General features: G+C 58.7%; 1 protein-coding gene across 1 annotated transcript in view; it reads right to left on the bottom strand.

The window, feature by feature from the left end:
* Positions 1-16,185: 16,185 nt before the first annotated feature.
* Positions 16,186-19,553, bottom strand: part of PRDM16 (PR/SET domain 16) — a 315,585-nt gene continuing 312,217 nt past the window's right edge. The window contains exons 15-17 of the mRNA XM_057750442.1: positions 18,546-18,782; positions 17,522-17,696; positions 16,186-16,320 (exon numbers count right to left, since the gene is read on the bottom strand). Of these exons, the coding sequence (XP_057606425.1) occupies positions 16,186-16,320; positions 17,522-17,696; positions 18,546-18,782 (547 nt within the window). The remainder of the gene's footprint in view (positions 16,321-17,521; positions 17,697-18,545; positions 18,783-19,553) is intronic.

Raw genomic sequence — 19,553 nt, 5'->3', positions numbered from 1 at the left:
TGGAGCCCACCCCATCGCCCACACTCTTCCTGTGCAGGCCCCACCTTCGCAGCACTCCCTTCTCTGCAGGGAGAGAAAGCAGCCCCACCCAGGAGACCTGCAGCACCTCCTTGTGCAAGGAGCATCCTTCCTGCCCCGCAGAGCCAGGTGATGAGCTTTGGCCCAGAAGCCTGGAGCAGAAACTTCTAGAGCCATTGCATGTGCCTGCTAGGTGCCCCAGCCTTTGCTTCCTCCAGGAGGGAGTCTCCAGCCGCAGAATGAGGAGGCACGTGGAGCAGAGTCACCGCCACTGGTGGGAGCTCCTGACACGGGGGTGTGTTTGTTACACAGCACATCCTGGTGGAAGCTGGCTGACGTTGAGGCCCTTCATCCCGATTCATTTCCAGCAAGCCTCCTCCTCCTTCCCGCTTTCCTTCCTCCTTTACTCTTAGGTGTTTATTGAGCCACTACTGTATGCTGACTGCTGTGCGGCCATGAGCAAAAGTGCCATGACCTCTGTCCTCATGGAGCTCACTGTAGCAAGAGACAGACAAACGTAAAATGACAGCCACTCAGGGTTCAAGCAAAGACACAAAGTGATCAGATATGGTGGAAAGACCCCTCTGGCAGTTGAGAAGAGTGGAGAGTAGAGGGGCCAAAACAGATGTGCTGACCCCCCAACCCTGAACAAGGTAGCTGATATCCTGCCTCTACTTGAATACTTCCAGGATGGGGAACTCACTACCTCTCAAGACCAGTCATTACATTGTCCCTGGTTATCACGTCCTTTAGTCATTCTTGATATGACACGGAACTCAGATCACTCACCATCCTGGCATGTTCCCCCATGATGCTTTGAAATGTGCCAAAATTCCCCCCAACAAGCAGGGGGAATACTCACCTCCTCTCTTCTGTATATTATTTTTCTGTTAATACAGCCCCTTCCTGCCACAGCTCTTGTGTGGCCGTCCCACAACACAGAGCCCTGCTGTATACAGCAGGTGCTCAGCAAGGGCCTGGTGACTCCCTGAGGTGACCTGATATCCCAGGACTCAGCCGTGGAGGTGCTGGGTGTGTCAGCCCCCTTCCCGCTTGTCTTCAGGTCCCTTTCTCAGGAAAGGCCCATGGCCACATGTGTCACCCCATGTGATTCTGTTTGAGCCCCACACTGGGCTGTGCGTTTGGGTGAGTTTCCAGCCCAGCACAGTCCCTTCGCTGACCCCAGGCGTGGGTGCTGAGGGCAGGGTGCAGGGACGTGTCAGCTGGCAGGGCACAGTCTAGCCTGGGTGTGTGCCTGCCCTCTCCTGGTGCTGCCTCCCCAGGGCTGACGGCCCTGTGAGCTCGCTGCCCTGTGCAGGGCGGTGCGCGCCGCAGCCTCACGGGCCTGGCTGGGCATTTTCGTGGTTTGAAGGGCTGGCCTGCTGGGCACACCTGTGGCCTTCCCAGTCCCTGCCCTACCTACCAAAGTCTGCCCTGTAGCAGGGGCCTGGCTGTCTGGGAGAGGGATGGTGCCCACGACTCTGCCAGTGCCACGTGGGCAGGGCCATCATCCCGTGTGTGTGTGTGTGTGTGTGTGTGTGTGTGTGTGTGTGTGTGTGTGTGTGTGTGTGTGTGTGTGTGTGTGTTGGGTGCGTGGGGGCTAACAGCTGACTCCTGTGGGCGGAGTCCTGGGCCCTGCGGCCACCCCGGTGGACGGGCTGCTTCCAGGCAGTTCCTGGGAAAGGTGGGCACCTGCTGCCCTCCAGAGGTCATTGTGGGTATGACACCCACAAGGCCCAGCCCGCAGGAGGGAGCGGAGGGGGGCGTCCTGGAGGGGCTTGGCCAGAGGGGAGACCCAGGCCCCGTGGGTTCCCGCACCACACTTGATGCTTTCCCATAAGACCTTCTTTGAGAGCCCGGCTTGGCCACTGCAGGGTTCATCCCCACCCTCCCCTCCAGCACCCTGAGTCTGGCTCTGTCCTCAAACTGGGAGGCTTTGGGGGCCATCTCCCACCTCTGGCTGGCTGAGCACATGGGTGGGACAGGTGACCCGGAGCAAGTGGTTTGGCGTCTCTGGGCCTCTGTGTTCTCAGCTGTGAAACGGAGATTTGATGAGGACATGTGAAATAACGCAGAGTCCACGCTCTGGGCTGGTGGCGGGAAGGAAACAGCTTGAGATCCTAAGTGACCGGCGTGGCGAGAGGGACCGGGCTGGCCTCACGGACTTCCTCCTCTTGCTCACCTGCCAGCAGGGGCGAGTCTGTGAAACTCTCCCACCCTGTGGCTGGGCCCAAGGGCACGGGGGCCGGCTCAGCTGAGAGCAGATGGCCCTTTGGGACAGCGCCCCGGCCCCTCCTTCCCTGCCTTGGGCCTCCAGGCCGGCGGGGCTCCCTGCAGAGAGCTGAGTGCTGCTGTGACGCACCCTTATTTGGAAATAGTGCTTTGCAGATGTAATTAAGGCAAGATCATCCCAGATTAGGCCAGGCCCTAAATCCAATAAAAAGAGGGAGATCTGGACACACAGACAGAAGGGAGAGGTCAGCTGTCACCGGAGACGGGTTAGAGGGATGTGTCTTCAGGCCCAGGACGCGGGGGAGGCCCACGGCCGCCAGAAGCTGGAAGAGGCAGGAAGGATCCCGCCCTAGAGCCTCTGGGAGGGAGCACGGCTCTGCCACACCTGATCCCAGAGCTGGGCGAGGGTGCCTTTCTGTCATTTTAAGCCCCCAGTGTGTGGTCGTTTGCGGCAGCAGCGTGGGAAGATGGGGGCCTCTGCCGTCTTGTCCTTCTTCGCCTCTGCTTCTCACGAGCCTTCTGCTTCGCCCACTTGCTTCTATGAGTCTCTTCCCACTGGAACGCACACCACGGGGTGGGGGGTGGGGTCTGCAGACGGAGGGCGGCCTGCACACCCTCTCCCGCGTGCTGGGGCACCTGATGGTGTGCCTGGCCTTGCCAAGCACCGTCCGGCAGGCCGGGAGGAGGAGGCCGGCGGCACAGCCCAGGCTTCACTTGGGTAGCTGGCCGGAGCTCACCCTGCATGTCCGGGCCTCCCCACCAGCTGGGGGAGGTTTTCAGCCTTGCGAACTGAATGACAGAGGCCTTGCAGGGGTGGGTGCCCACGTGGCCCCGGGGTCTTCTCCCTCCCCTCCCCCATGAGAGCCTTGGAGGGGACACCACTGTCCCATCGTGGGCTGGGGCCTTAGCTCCTAGCGCCAGGGTCCTGGGGGCGGAGCCTGCACACGGTGTTCGGCCCTGGAAGATGCGGGTCTGCTGTGTGACTGGCCTGCCCAGTTCTCATGAAACGACAGGCTTTCCCCACCTGGGGTCCCGGCAGGGGAGAGGATGTGGACCCCTGACCCCACGGCGACATGGAGATTCCCTACAAAGAAGTCAGAGCTCATGGTCTGTGGGCGCCCTCTTCCTGTGGCTCCAGGGTGTCCCGGGGGTCTCGTTCCAAGTCTTGCAAACCTTTGCTCAGCTGCTAGGGCTGCAGCCCAGAGCAGCCCCCCAGGAGGCCTTTGGGTCTAACTGTCCAAGGTGCCCAGGGCTGAGGACAAGCCAGGCTGCCAGGGCCAAGTGGGCAGTGCCCGCTGCCCACCCCTCCCTCCTGGGGCCGCAGGAATGCGGGGGGTGGAGGGAAGGGGCACAACAGCTCTCCTTTCTTCTCCAGCCCTGGCATCCGGCTGACCCATTGCTCACTGCAGGGTCCCACGGGTGCAGCCCCCGGGCAGCTGGGAAAGGTCTCGTTGACCTTGGATGGTGCAGTGGCTGTGAGTGGGCCTGAGGACAGAGGCTCCTCTGTGCTGGGTGCCTGGAGGCCCAGGCTGGGTGGGGTCCACAGATGGGGGTGGGGGCGGCGCAGGGTCCGGGGTGCCAAGTGAGGCCTGGCTGCCTCTCCAGCCCACGGGGGTGGCCTGGCTGAGCAGGGGCTCAGTTCAGGGAGCTCACGGTCACTCCTCCTTTTGCCCCGGGTAGCAAACAGTTGTTATCTCCTATTAAGCACCTACTGTGTGCCACACCCCTGGCATCACCCTCTTGAATCCTTACAGAAACTCCCTAAGGTGTCAGTGTCATCATTCCTGTTTCATCTGGAGGTCGAGTGTTTGTGCTTTGTCACCTGGCTTGTGAGTGGCCTGGCCAAGAAGAGAGCCCAGGTCTGTCGGACTCCAAAGCCCAGGCCCCCTCTCATAATTAGGGGCTGTTTTAGGTTTCCAGAGAGGTAAAAGTGTGTTTCTAAATGTGTGCATGTGCTCCAGTTGAGAATTCAAAACATTATAGATATTTTGGCCATGGATGCAACTCCCACCATAATCAATAGAAAACTGGACCAAAACAACCAGAAGCGACAGGCATTGGACAACAGGTAGCTGAGAACAATGAGGGGAAAGGAGCCAATGAGGTGAGCCCCACACCTGCCTGGCTTGCTTCCAAGAGACAGAATGAGGCAGAGCACGGTGGCCTCACTGAGCTGAGGGGGCAGAGATGGGGCTTGGGGAGGCCAAGGGAACTTGTGGAGGGGAGGCAGTGACGCAGAGGAGGAGCTCCAGCCTGAGTCCAGTCAAGTGCTTCACTGCGTGTGTGCAGAGTGAGAGCCAGGAAGCCAGGCAAAGAACAGCTCCCAGCATCCACACGGGCCGGGAGACACTCGAAAGCCAACTGCCAGGATGACAAGGCCTCAACGGACCCCAGGGCATTGGACGGCGATCAAAGAAGGCTGCGTCTTAGGTGTAGCGTATGCTAACCCCGGGGTGGAGGCTGTTCCACCCCCTGACATGACAGTGCTTTGAAACAAGATTTGCAAAAGACCAGGCTGGCCTCCAAGTCAGTTAACTGCCTGTTAGCACAAAACTCAAGATTCTTAAAAGAAGGTCAACAGCATCTCAGGTCTCAACAATTTTGCATTTACAGCCTCTGGCACCCAATTCAATGTTACTAGACATGTGAGGAAGCAGGACCTTGTGAAAAGGCAGAAAAAGCAGCCAATAGAAAGAGACCCAGAAATGACATAGACGATGGAGTTAGCAGATAAGCATTTAAAATATTATAATATTTAAAATGGAAAACCAACAAGCACATACTGTGCGGCACAGGGAACTCTGCTCAGTATTATGTAACAGCCTAAATGTGAACAGAATTTGAAAAAGAATAGATACATATAAGTGTACAACTGAATCGCTTTGCTGTATACCTGAAACTGTCACAACAGGGTTAATCAACTATACTCCACTATAAAATGAGAAGTTAAAAAAATAAAACAGATATTACAGTTGTTCTGAGGCTATAAAAGGAGATTTGACCATAATCTAAAGTGTAATACTGAATTAAATGACAACTCTAAAGACAAAAATATACAAGATACAAACATTAAAAAAAATGTACTGGATGGAATTAACAGCAGATTAGACACTACAGGAGGAAAGATCAGTGAGCTTGAAGACAGGACAACATAGGTTATCTAAACTGGAGCACAGAGAGAGAAAAGCCTGGGAAAAATAAGCAGAGACTTGCTGGCCTGTGAATTGATATCAAGAAGTCTAACTGTATGTGCAATTAGAGGCCCCGAAGGCCCAAAAGGGTGAGAGGGAGAACATTTGTTAATTAAAAAGCAGCTGAAATTCTCCCAATGAGATAAACCCTGAAGCCCACAGATCCAAGAGCCCCAGTGAACTCAGAACAGCATGAATACAAAGAAAACCACACCAGGACACACAATAACCAAAGGGCTCAGAGCCGGATAGAAAATCTTGAGAATAAAGACGAGAACATCTGCTGACCTGTCACCAGAAACGCTGTAAGCGGAGAGTGCTGGGACATCTTTAAGGTGATGGAAATGAAACTGTTAGCCAAGATGCCCATGTCTAGCAAAAATATCTTTCAAGAATGAAAGTGAAATCAAGACATTTTAGGACAAAAGCTGGGAGAATTCATCACCAATAGACCTGTGCTACCATAAATGCCAAAGGAAGTTTTTTGGACCATAAGAAAATAATGAGAGATGTAAATGCAGGTCTGCACAGGCATAGAAGCCCATTGGAAATTGTAAATATGTGAATAAATATGACAGATCTTTTCTGTGTGTTTTTCTTTTAAGATTTTTTTTTTTTTGGATGGGGACCATTTTTTTTAAGTCTTTGTTGAATTTGTTACAATATTGCTTCTGTTTTATTTATTTATTTATTTATTTGGCCCCAAGACATGTGGGATCTTAGCTTCCTGACCAGGGATTGAACCTGCACCCCCTAAATTGGAAGGTGAAGTCTTAACCACTGGACCACCAGGGAATCCCTCTCTGTGTTTTAAACTGATTCTTTTGAAGTTAGTAGACTATTTGAAGCAAAAATAATGGCAGTGCACTATGGAGTACATGTGTAGAAGTAAAATATAATAAAACCCCAAAATACAGGAAGAGAGCATAGAAATATACTGTTGTAAAGTTCATATATTTTACATAAATGGTATAATGTCACTTGAAGATAAATACTTATAAGTTGAAGATAAAGCCCCCCGCCGTCAAAACTTAATAATAAAAATCTCAGCAATATAGGAATAGAAGGAACTTGCTCATCCTGGTACAGGGCATCTACAGCTGACATCATACCTGATGGTGAAAAACTGAGACTTTCTCCTGATCTCTGGAACGAGGTGAAGGCATCCACTTTCACCACTGCTGTTTGGTGTTGCCCCTGGCCAGTGCAACGTGGCAAGAAAAAGCAATAAAAGGCACACATTTTGCCAAGAAGGACGTCAAACTGCCTCTGTGTCTCTGTCTCTCTGTGTCTCCCGTGCACCCCTCTTCAGTACATGACCTGAATCTGCATTTACATGATGCTAAAGCATCCATAAGTCATTGCATACAAGATTGCAGTCCCTCCCCAGGCCTTTCCCCCGTTTCCCCTCTGCCTTGCTTCCTTCCCAGAGGAAACCACTGCTTTGAATTCGGTGTGTATCCGTCTCATGTATGTGTTTGCTCTTTTCCTACACACACATCACCATAAACAGTCTACAGCGTGGCTCCTTGAACCTTTGGACTCTGTAAATGGCAGCAAGCAGTGGGCCTATACTCACGGGCTCCACGCTGTTTGGGTCCTGGCAGAGCTCGGGCAGCTGAGAGTTGGAGGGTGGCCCCACGCCAGATGCCCGCAGCGAGGCCGGGCTGGGAGCCCCGAGCTCGCCCTCGGCTAGGCCATAGGCCCCTCTGCTCCTACCACCCCCTGATTCCAGCGTGGATGCCCTGGGGGAAGGGATCCTCCAAGGGCAGGCACCGTGGGGGTGGGGACCAGCCTCGCCAGTGCTGGGCAGGAAGTGCTTGAGGGTGGTCCAGGGCCTCCACGACTTCGAGCTTCCGGATGGACCCGTGCCTCGAGGCTGGAGTGCGGGACACGCTATTTTTGAAACATCATTGAACTGAGCTGTAATGTACGTAGGATAACATCGGCCCCTTTAACCTGTGCGATGAGATGAGTTTTCAAGAAATGCAGAGGTGTGCAAACACACCCTGACAGCGAGCGCTTCACCGCCCCAGGCAGCTTCCTCACACCCTTGGCCGTCAACCCCCTCTCCCCGCCCCGGCCCTGGCCCCAGGCCCCCACTGGCCGGCTCCCATTCCTGTGCCCAGGGATCACAGAGCCGGCGGCTTCCTCCCCTGGGTGTGGTGGTGGGCGCTCGGGCCAAGAGTTTTTGGGTGCATCAGCGGTGGCTCCTTTACTGAGGAGTGGGATTCCTTCCTTGGTTGCCCCACAGATGGTTTTTAGAGACAGAATGTGCAGACAACGGCAGACCAGACATAAAACGGAACTCGGACCTCTGCCCCACGATGGACGGCAACCAGCTCCGGCAGCCAAACCAGGAGCCCCGGAACAGCTGGCCAGAACGGCCAGGACCCGGGCCGTCCTGGCAGCTCAGTTTTGCCCCTGCTTCCAACTCAGGACCAGCCAGAGAGAGCCAGGTGTGCCCCCAACCAACCCTGTGGGGCACCCCCATTACAGTCAGTGCCTCCAGTGGCCCTAGGCCCTTGGCCCCCATCAGGGCACGCCCAGAACCCCCTTTCCACCGTGAAGCTCCCCCAGGCCCCCGCCCGCCTTTGGGTCTCTGCGGAGCACAGGCCTGGCCACATCCCGCTCGGAATAACTGGCTTTTGCCTGCTCTCGTGTGCGTGGAGGGGTCTTCCTTTATCTCCACGGTTTACACACCCACGCGTCAGCGGGAAGCACTCGGGTTCTGTCCGGCTCGGGCTCTGGCGGGTGACGCCGCGGAGAACAGGGACGCACGGCTCCTTGAGTGGCTGTGTGTTTTCAGTTCACCGCACTTTACAGGCCGGCTCTGGCTCCGGACTGGCGTCACGGCCGGTGGACTCAGGAGTCCCAGGCGGGTCCGGGAAGGGGAGAGACAGCTCCCTCCCTTGGGGTTCTGGGTGGGTCCCAGCCCGGGTCCCAGCCCCTCTGCGGGGCCTCAGCGGGGCCTCAGCAGGACCCGGACTTGCCCGTCTTGTAACCGTAGACTCCATCCTCTCTGCCCTGCAGCTCTGGAGAGAGCTCTGCTTCCCTTTCCTGAACTGGGTGTAAGTTCTGGGGAGGACGTTGCCAGGCGGTGCTGAGCACCGCAGGCTTCTCTTCGTGGGGACGGCTGCCCGGGCTGTGGCTGGAGGCCCCTCCCACCCCAGCATCCCCTCTGGGCACCTTGTTCTCCGGGGCACCTCTCTCTGGTCCCTCCGTCCCCACGAAAGCCGGCCCGCATCAGCCACTTTACCCCGAGTTAGGACACGTCTTGATTCTTGGGAGACTGGTGCTGCCCCGAGACATAAAGTTAGGGATTCTCAGAGTAGCTTCTCTGCAAATAACCGACAGGGTCACGTGGCCCAAAATGAATCCGAAGGGGAATTCAAAAGCATCTCTCTTCCAAGAAAACAGAAAACAGACACATTTTCCTCCTGTTGATGTCCCCCCCATTTCCAAATTGGAGCTTTTTCCTCGATCCTTTGTGCCAGGAGCTGGGCTTCGGGGAGACAGAGGCCGCTCATCAGCCCGTTCGGCGCGTATCTGCTCTCTTTTCCTCCGGGGTCCCCCTGACAGCAGGGCTCTTATCAGACAGGCTTGTGTCCCAGGACGCTCCTCGCCCCTCAGGGGGATGTGGGGAAAGGCTGCTGGGCTGAACAGAGATGGGAGGACTGGCCCCCAACAGCAACCCGGCTGCGGAGTCGGGAGGGTGTGATGGGGTGTGTTGGAGACCCTCACTTGATCTCGGCGAATGACTTTGGGACGTGTGGCCACGCATCAGCTCTGTGATTCTCATTGTTTGTCCTCCAAGAACAGAAGCATATTTCCCAAGCGGTCTCTGTGCGCAGAGCTCCCAGGAGAACCCCACATCTGACCATGGGCTTCAGATCTCAGGACGTCAGTCACACCCGGAAGGAAATCACCTTGAAATGTTTAACGGCTTCCCCCAGCCAATCTCTTCCTGGGACATACACTTACTTCATGATGTGAAGAAATTAAAAAGGCTCAGAACCCTGATTTGGGCCCAGGGATCCTGCTCCGAGATCAACTGCAGTTCTTTCCCTTTGGCAACTACTGGATGGTCCTTTAAGGGGACCCCAGGCCTTGTCCCCTCGCCGTTGCCCCCCTCAGAGCACAGTCACATCCCCCCAGAGGCACTGGAGGCCCCAGAACCCACGTTGAGTGACGGCCCTTACAGCAAACCACCCACCCTTCCATCCATCCATCCATCCATCCATCCATCCACCCATCCATGCATCCATCCATCCATCCACCCACCCATCCACTATCCATATGTCCGTCTATCCATCTGTCTGCCCATCCATCCATCCTTCATTCATTCTTTCATTTCTTTATGCAAACTGCCTTCTACTGAGGTGTGTTTCAAGCCAGGCTTTGGGGACGGAGAGAAAAATCAGGTCACTTTCCAACTTCACAGCCCCAAATCCACTGCATGTAATAGTTTCTGACTCCATGAACAGAGGCTAAGGGGCTCTTGCATGTTCTGGGGGCCTGAGCTGTGTCCTGTGGGGGAAGACTCTGGCCCCCAGGCATTGAAAAGCTGTGGGGAGGAGGAGGGGGTGTTGCCTGATTTCTGTTTGGCGTGGAACCTTGTTCTCTTCTTGCCTTCGCAGCTGGGGGAGGACCATGGGCCACCACAGCGTGGGGGGGTTGTTGTGTCAGAGAGGCACCTTGTCAGGCCTCTTGGGGTGTGGAGGGCACTGCCCACCTCACCTCCGTGCTCTGGGAGGATTGGCTGCTGGTGTGAGAGTCCTGGGACTTTGAGAGCCACCTCCTCTGGCTTGAGTGGGTGAGGGTGGCACGTAAAGGGGGGACAAGGAGCTTCGGGGACGGAGAGGAGGCCGGGGCCTGTGGGATTGCTCAGCCGAGTCAGCAGTGGAGGTCTCGCTAGGGAGCAGGTGTCAGGCAACATCAAGGTCACCTTTGGAAGCCCCACCTGAAGACGCTGGAAGGCCAGCCACTGGCGTCGACTCTTCGGGGAAGCTGCCTGGGTCGTGGCGACCCTCCACCACCGGAGGGTTTTCTAGATGTGCCGCCTCCGGCCTGGCACCTTCCAGGTGTGTCCACCTCCAGGCAGGGCCGCCCGACCGTGGCCGTGTTTGGGGGGCAGGGGTGGGGGCTGGGGGTCTGCTGGCAGAGGGTGGCAGGGAGGAGTCTGGGAGAAGTTTGGGGTCTGGAGCAGGGTGGGGGCTATATGTATGCGGCAGGCGAGGCCTAATGGCTGCAGGCCTCGGGGACCCCTGGGTGACACTAGTTAGCGTCTGTGTCACAGGGAAGGAGCGTGGAGGCAGCCCTGGGTGAGAGGATTTGGGGAGGCCCCCTGGGCAGCCCCACAGGGCCTGATGCAGGACATGGCATTCTCCCTTTGTGGTGTAGCAATCCAAGGCCTCTCCGTCAGGGCAGAATCAGGTTGGGGGGCCCCTGTGAAGGCAGGGGAATACGCAGAAGGAGGGCTGCCCTGGGGCGCCGGCCTGCTGCCCCTGCAGCCGGGCCTTGGCTCAGCCGCTGTCCCTCTGGCTGCCGCCCGTGCAGCAGGCTCAGGCCCTGGCCGAGGGTGGAGGGGGTGGGGTGGGGGGAGGCGCGGCTGCCGTGGCGGGCTGGCCGGAGGGCGGCCACTCTCAGGTGGGGTAGACTGGGGGCTGGCCTTACACCACGGACTCCTCCGCCACCACGAGGCCCTGGACGAGAGGCCATGGGGGCACACCCTGGGCGCGGGGGGCAGGCACCCTTGGAGGAGGGCACCCCTGGAGGGCACACCTAGAGGCCACTGTGACTGCAGGTAGATACACCTGGTGGCTGCCGCACCTGGAGCAGGGCACGCCTGAAGGCCACCGCTCTCACCGCAAGGCCGTCCAGGGTGCTCGGTGCCCTCTCTGAGCTTGTTCTTTTCTGGAAAACAGGGACAGCCGGGGCCCTGCCCCGGCAGTGTTGGGAGGATGCCACGCGGAGCTCTCCATCAGGACCGGTGAGCCTCCCGGCCCCCACTGGCCACGCCCCAACTCTCAAGTCCGTCCTGTCCCCATTCTCCAGGCCTCTGTTCTCCCTGAGTGAAGTGTGGGCACAGAGGTTAGAAAAGCACACAGATTTATTGCATATCAATCTCATGTATAAATTCATTGTAGCATCGGAAAGATTACATTTGGTATACAGTCCTAGTCTACAGCATCAACCTCAAAATCATCTTCTCCTAGGCTCCACCGTAAAGACATTTCTCTACACAAGTACATTTGTCCTTTTCACAAGCACCAAAACGAAATCTGCAGAATCGCTCTCTGAATGATTCCTACACTTGGTGTCTTTTCATTTCCTTCTCCCACAGCGATTTCCATATTAATTAAGAACTGCGTCTTCTGCGTGGGCAGTCCGGGACTCCTAGTCTTGAGGACGTAGACCCTAATCACATATTCAATAAGTGCATCTACAGGATTTTCCTTTTCGTAAAAATTTCACGAACAGACACGGTAATGACTGCTACACACGAGGCATGCACAGTCTACTTAGAACAGAAGCAATTTACAATCGGGGGACGTGGGACACACACCAGCCTCCTTTCAATGGTTTCTTTTTTTTTTTTAAACATTATGTGAAAACCAGACATTTACATTTGCTTTCTCATAGTGATTTTTCAACGCTATACAGCTCTAAAAGGAAACGAGAGAAACCGAATCTGTGACGCAACAATGGTGAAGGATGCCGTGGACGCCCAGGTTTGGAGTCTCACCAGCGCGCGCGTACGGGTGCTTTCAGTGCCGCTTCCTGACACGGGGCTCCGTTTCCCTCGTCCGGAAGAGAACAGAGAATGCGAAACGCACGGAAAGGAACCTTCACGCTCACTTTGTTCACAAGTGAATGGCACATGCGGAAACGCAAGCTGCCTTTTCATTTTACCTTCTCTTATTTTTTTCCAAAAGTGGTAATACGAATCAGTGACAGAAAAGAAATAAGACAAAAACACTGGAATGGCAGGAGGAAAGGATCGCTCCTTGGAATAACACGAGGACGTCCTAGTCACAGTACCACGCATCGCTACAGAGACACAGTTTCATGGCTTTTGAGACCCGGCTGACCTCCAGCTACCAGGAGCAGCTCTGTCCTCGCGTCCCCAGCCGGGAGGGGAGCGAGGGGCCCGGCTGCTCGTCTGTCCCCCACCCGGGACCGCAGTGCAGGGTGCTCTCCCGGGGGGCGCTGCCCCTGGCGCCCCCCCCCCGCCCCAGGACAGCACAGGGAACACAGCTCAGTAGATTTCAGTCACTGGGGCAGGGGGGCCGGAGGGCAGGGGGACAGGGGCTCCACCATCCAGTGCTTCGAGGCTTCGGGGCGAACCCGAGGGGTGTGGGCTCAGGCAAGAGCTCTGCGAACGCTCACTGAGGAAGCAGCCGGGACAGAGAAGGCCACGGGCCCTCAAGGCTCCCAGGGCCAACCAGGGTCTGGACGGACTGGCTGCACGCTCGGCCTTGTGCGGGAAGGCCACCCGGGCTGGGCAGTCTCTCAGGCCCACCCCATGCACTCATCTGCACCCCAGGGTCCCAGGCGGGATGCAGGAATGCACGGCCCTGGGTTCGAACGGGAGGGCTCCTGGGTCCCACTCAGGAAGGGCTGGCTGGCCAAAGGGTCGGCAGCTCCACGGGTCGTACCCGATCGCCCTGGGAGTGAGAGGGTGTGGGCCTGCGGGGGTTGGGGTCTGAGGGGCGGAGGAGGGAAGGGTGAGGAGGCTTCCTTTAGAATTTCCACTTGGGGCTGAGTGTCAACGGTCTGAAGAGGGAAGCCGTCGAGGCTGGACTGGGGGCCCTGGCCCTGGGCACGCCCGGCCCTGGGGGGGACACCTTGTTTACAGCCCTGACCCTGGCCACCCGCCTTCTGCAGCCCCGGCCCCCCGGCTCCCAGACCCCCCAGGGGTTCTCCTGGCACATGGAGGCACCCGGGCCTGAGTAAGTGGCTGGTGCTGGAGCCTGGGGGGCAGAGAAGGACCGGGAAGGACAGCTCGCTGTGGCTGGGGGCAACACTAAGCTTTGAGGCCAACCTTCACGGATGCACCAGGCAGAGGAAGGAAGTGCTCTCTTTGTCCGGGGGTCCAAGGGCAGACCCCCCACCCCAAACCGGCCAAGTGCTCAGGCCAGAGGAGTAACTGGGCTTGCTCTAATCATTTTCAGGGGGACAAACAAATAGGACTTAAAATGTGCAACCAGGGTTCTTGGGGGAAGAGGAAGACAAGAAAGAAAGAGAAGAGACAACGTTTAGGAAGATTGGCCACAAGAGACGGACCTTGACCTTCACAGAGAGACCAGAGGTGAATTGCAGGGCCGGGCCGCAGGGAACAGACACTCGGCCCTCCCCCAGCCCAAATGTCCTGTTTTGGATGGAGAGAGTCAAATCGCAAAAAAAAGCACACACCTTATTCTTTAGCAGAAGAAATCATATAATTTGGGTTTACAGAAATGGGGAGTCGGTATCTGAGGTTGACTTTTCAAAGGGGTCCCATCTCGATGGAGGAGAAGGTGGAAGTTCCTACACACCAGGAGGGTCTGGCTGACGGGGGTCAGAGATGCTTCTGAGGAGGTGTGAGCAGCTGTGTCTGCAAACCCTCGTGGTTGAGGCCACGGCCAGCAACTCCGCCCGCAGCTCCTCCAGCGGCCCCATGGGCGACTTCCCAGCCGGCGCCAACGTGCCAGGCGTTCCGAGTCTGTCCCCTCGAGCGGATCTGGGAAGGGCCGGATCCGCAGGTCTGCGCACCCTCAGGGAACCCCCCCCCCCCCACCCAGCGCAGGTCTCGGGCGCGAGGCCGGCCCCCCAGTGCCCAGGCAGACGATTGTCTTGGTCTGGGGCGGCTGGACGGCTGGCCACTCCACAACCGTTCATATGTTCACACTTTTTTAAGGGCAACTTGGGAGATTCTTTTTCTCTTCTTCTTGGGATGCTGTTCTTTTATCTTCCAAACAGTAAAAGAAATAAATAGAGCACTTGTCTTAAATGCAACTGAAACTCAAATTTAACAAAAACACATGATTGTCTGGAAAACGGGCAGCAGGATTCGTTGGGGGGGGGACGCGGGGTATTTGGCACATTCAAAACCGCCCCACTCCCTGGTTACTGATCACACAACACACAACCTTATTACACGGTTTTGGTCCTTCACTAGATACTTATATTAACATTATTTCTTCACAATAAGAATGTCTAATGCCAAAAATACTGTTAAGGAAGAAATAAAATAAAAGAAATGAATTAGAAAAAATTACAAGTTATATACAGATTAAGGTCAATTTCATCAGGAAAAAAAAAAAACGATGATTCGAAATTGGCCCCTATGGGAATAATTTAAAGCCCATCCGAGTGGAGAAGCAGCCCGGTCCCCGGGGAGGCGCCGTCCCCACGTCCCCATGTCCCCACGGGGCTGTGCTGTCTTTGCGCTTCGAGGCGGGGTGCGTCTGGACACCCTTCCTTCTGGAGCCGGGTCCTGCCCGCCAGGAACCCGAACCAGGAGCCAAGTGGCAGTCGTGTCCTGGGGTCGCAGGTGCACGTGGGGCGCGGTGGTGTGGAGCAGGGGAGCCTTGGAGGGCACCTCACGGTGGCCCCCGGGGTGGCCCGCTTCCTCCCCCTTGTCCGTCTGACCGGGGGTGGGTGCGGGTGGGGCCTGGAGAACGCATGTGATCGGCAGGCCCTGCCTCCCGCAGAGCTGGCCGGGGTGGGGGGCGGGGCGTACAGGGGGGCCGGGGCACAGCCCTCGTGGGGAGCACATCAGGGGCCTGACCACCTCTGCCCTGGGGACCAAGCCACCGCTCCGACCTCCCCCATACAATTGGGGGGGTCTCGGTGGGCGCTGCGGGCGTGAGTCCCATGTTACACACGGACAGGCACATCTCCGAGTCCCAGCCTTGGGCCAGCCCAGGACACCGCATCTGATGCCCGGGCTCAGTCTGAAACGGCTCACGGGAGTGGACCCCGCCCCCTCGGTTCTGCCCAGGGTGGGGGCCCCCAGAATCACCTTTACAACTACAGTCAGGGATAGAAAATTTCTCCATTATCTACAGTATAAAGAACACCCCCACACGCAGTGCTGGTTCCCAGGCAAGTTCGGGTTTGCAAATAAGCTGAGATTTCAAAGCAATGCAAAATTACTTTTAAAAAACAATTTGCAAGTCACTTTTTGATTTTTTTTTTAAAAAATACTGTCTATTTTTAAAACCACATGCTTAAATAGACTCTGTCGTCAATAAGATTACCAAAAGGGTCATCCTTGTAATTTTCATTATAAAAATCGTCTGGGTGATTCCCTCTTGAGAGCACACCCAGCTGTCCGTTCCCTCCCGAGATACCACGCAGGCGCTCAGGAGCGGCCCGCCAGCCTCAGGTTGGGGTTCAGATCCCGCCTTCGCCCACGGGGTTGACTCTGTGAGGCAGCCCCTGCTGCACGGCACCTGGGCACGGTGAGCTGAACCACCTTGAATGCCGTTCTCAAGGCCCATCTCTAGAGCCGGTGAAACCCTACGACAGCTCCAAGACCTCCGGATTCTGAGCTTTCACTGGAAAAGTTAAAGTTGGGCTGTGGTGGGGAGACGGATGCCGAGGAGCGGTCGGACACAGGTGACGGGGGGTCTCCTCGGGCCGCTCCGGCTCCCCGAGGCCCTGGCCTCCATCTTCTGCAGCTGGGACTTCTGTTGGGGTGTCAGGGCCCGTGGTGGCCTCACTTGGACCCTGACCCCAGCCCCTCCTGGGCCGGTCAGAGGTGGTTGATGGGGTTAAAGGCGCCGGACTCGGGCGTGGCTCCTGCGATGTTCAGCCAGGCGTCCAGAGGGCTCTGCGAGGCGGTGTGGAGAGGCGCGTCCTCGGAGAGGGACAGCATCATTGCATACGCCTGGCGAGAGAGAGGGCAGGTGAGCGGTGCGGGTTGGGGTCCCGCAGACCCCAGGCCGGCCCCGTCCCTTCCCAGCCTCCCGCCCCCTCTGGCCGGCCTCAGATCCAGAGGTGAGGTGGGGGCAGGGGCGCAGGGGGCCGGCCGGCAGAGGAGGAAGGCGCGGGGGGAGGGCCTCCGCCGCGCGCCTGTGCAGAGGGCCACCCAGACCCTCGGCCTCTTTGGGGCACCTCCCCCCTTGCAGTCGCCTCCACGTCCCCCGGTAACCGGCACAAATTCACAGGTGGGCACGCTCCGCGGGCGGGGCTGGGAGAGCTGGTGGGTACTGCTAAGACCCCATCAACGAGCCCAGGCCTGCCTGGTGGGGACTGTCCTGTGTGCACGGCCGTGGTGGCAGCACAGAGCTATTTCGGGGAAACCACGTGCAGAGTTTCTGAGCCCAGAGCAGACGTGCCTCTGGCCTTGAGCCCAGCTTAGCCCACAGGGTGTGAGTGGACGGGACCCGGGGCTGCTCAGAGCAGGCGGGGTGGGGCGACGTCCACCCGAGTTCACGCTCCAGGCAGGATTAGTAAAGAGACGAAGACAGACACGCAGACGGTTTTTGCTGAGACTTGGGTGGGCTGCAGAGAGCTGAGTGGAACCCCGAGCCCCCCAGACTGGAGAGAAGCAGAAGGCAGGGTCCTGAGGAACCTACGCTGAGGAACGAGACGTGCCTGGCCAGCCCGGTGCCCGCTGGCCCCGTCACAGCTGCAGCTTGGAATCAGTGACCCCTGACGGGGCAGTGTCCCTCGAGAAGACCCTGGGCTACCATCACTCCTGCTCGGGTCGAGGCACAGGGAGGCCAATGCACTGCGAGGGCGGGACACCTGCTGGTGGACGCCTCCCTCCGGGGACGCGAGGGCAGGGACCCATGTGTCCACGAGCGCTGTGGGGGTGGGGGGAGCGCCCCGTGAGGGTCCGGCTCGCCTTCACCTGCCCTCAACCTCTCCCTGCCCCACCCCTGCTTGCGGGAAAGGGGAGTCATCTGGGGGGGGGGTCTCTCTAGCTGATGCGATGGGCACGGGAGGGCGGGGGCCCTGGCGTCCCCCAGGCAGACGGGGGATGGCCACAGCGGGAGGCGAGGCCGTCCCTGGTGGAGGAGGTGCGGCTGCCGCCTGCCGTCCAGCCTGGGGAAGGTGAGGGGCGGGCTCTGGCGGGTACCTACCTGGTTCTTAGCCTGCCTGTACAAGGTCTGTTTTAAAGTCTCAGAATCTAAGGTGGAATTAAGCACATCTTTAACTTCAAATGCTTCCTCAGCTGCTCTGCGGAGATCCAGCCCCTTCCCAAAAGTCGGCATCGGCTCCAAAGCTAACAGACCGCCTGGCTGCTCCTCAACACACCTGCACCAAGGACCGGAGAGGGGCCTGCCGTCAGCCGGTCTGACCTCCGGCCGCCTCTCGGACGCCCCACGGCCGGCTCCGTGCCTGCATGCACGCCACGGCGTCTCCACCAGCCACATGCACAAGGAGACAGACACACGGACACACGGACACCTGGACGGAAGCCACACGGATGCGGGAGGGCACAGAGGGAGGTGAGCACGTGCACACACTGTGAGCAGCAAGCGGGGCGCCCGGTCGCTGGGACGGAGGGCAGGTGGGGCGCCTCGGTTCCCAAGAAGCTGGAGGGGCCCGGGGCTCCCGCTCCCAGGACCCGGGGGGGAGGGGAGGAAATGGGCCATCTCCGCAGGGCCCTCCCCAGGAGGATCTCAGAGGGCTGGCCGTGTCACTAGTGCCGAAAGCAGGAGGCGCGCAGTCGGGATGCAGGGAAGTGGCTCCGGCCGCTAGCTTCCAACCTCGCGGGTGCTCAGCCCCGCCCCACACAGCCCGCAGGAGGCCAGATGTCACTGCCCCGGGGTCTTCTGCTGGGTCAGCCTTCCCCTCCCCCACTCTCCTTGCAGGCCTGGGGAAGCGTGTGTGCGCGCGTGTGTGTGTGTGTGTGTGTGTGTGTGTGTGTGCGCGCGCGTGCCTGTGAGAGTCTGGGGGGCGGGGGCCCTGACCCCCTTTCCTGGGGTCCAGCCTCGCCCTCGCCTGTGCACAGAAGTCCCTGCCGTAGAAACGCCTGCTGGGAAGGAGGATGCACCCCGTTGGGAGGATGGCAGGTGTGGGAGTGAGGTCACCCCTCAGTGCTCGGCCCCCTCCCCGCCTGGGTCCCTCAGCACGCGGGGCCCACCGAGGGCTGGCGCCCACCTTCGGGTGTGATCGAAGCCCATGGCCAGGGAGGCGGGCGGCTCCTCGTCCTCCTCGTCCTCGTAGGCACCCTGCGGCTCGGGCATGGGGGACACGGTGTCGTCCTGGGACTTCCCCGCCAGGCTGTCATCATCCTCTTCCTCCAGCTCCTCCTCCTCCTCCTCCTCCACGTCCTCCGGCTTCCCGCTGGCCAGGCCGGGGCACTGCGAGGCACCGTCCAGCTCCTGCACTTCCGGCCTGAAATGACAGGAGGGGGTTGGCCGCAGACGCCCAGAGGCCAGCGCGTGGCTCCGGCGGCTCCAGCTCCTCAGGCAGCCTGCCCCGCTGCCCCCGAAGCCTCAGAGCCCGAGGGATTCAAGGAGGGAAGGGTGCCCGCTGGAGGCAGGGCAGGGGCTGAGCAGGGACCGCTCGGCAGCGTGCACACCGGGCCACTCAGGGGTGCAGGGAAGGAAGCCACGGCCGGCCTGGTGGGGGAGCGCACCCTGGGCACTGATACTGGGCTTGGGCACCGCATGAAGGGCCCCCTCGGGGAGGCTCGGAGCATGGGAGGTGTGCCGGTCCAGCCCTGGTGGACACGTGCTCCTCCCCGCCTGTCGTGAGGATGCGAGGACGGGGCGGCTCCCTCTGCAGACGGAGCGTCTGGGATCCAGGGTTCTGGACCGTGTGGACCGGGATGGAAACCCGCCTGGGGAGTGTGTTTCCGAGACTGGGGGGCATCTCTCCTGCAGCCCAGACCACACCTCAACTCCCTCAGGGGTCCCTGCAGCTGGGCGAGTCTTTCCCACCCCGGGTCCTCGTTATTGAAAAGAGGAAACAAGCCGGAGGAACAGGGCGCTCATTCCCTTCAGCAAACATCACAGGCTTTGGTTTGCCTACGAGTCCGTGACCAGGTGCCGTGGCCACAGGTGGGCAGGTGTCCAACACGTGAGCGGAGGGGGATGGGAGGGCCCCCGCCCTGGGAGGGCCCCCGCCCCCACGTCTCTTGGACCTTGTATGGCCCACGGGAAT

The sequence above is a fragment of the Hippopotamus amphibius genome, chromosome 1 (genome assembly GCF_030028045.1).
Source record: "Hippopotamus amphibius kiboko isolate mHipAmp2 chromosome 1, mHipAmp2.hap2, whole genome shotgun sequence".
Classification (NCBI taxonomy): domain Eukaryota; kingdom Metazoa; phylum Chordata; class Mammalia; order Artiodactyla; family Hippopotamidae; genus Hippopotamus; species Hippopotamus amphibius.
Note: the sequence above shows the minus strand (reverse complement) of the source record. Positions and strands in the feature narration are given on the sequence as shown.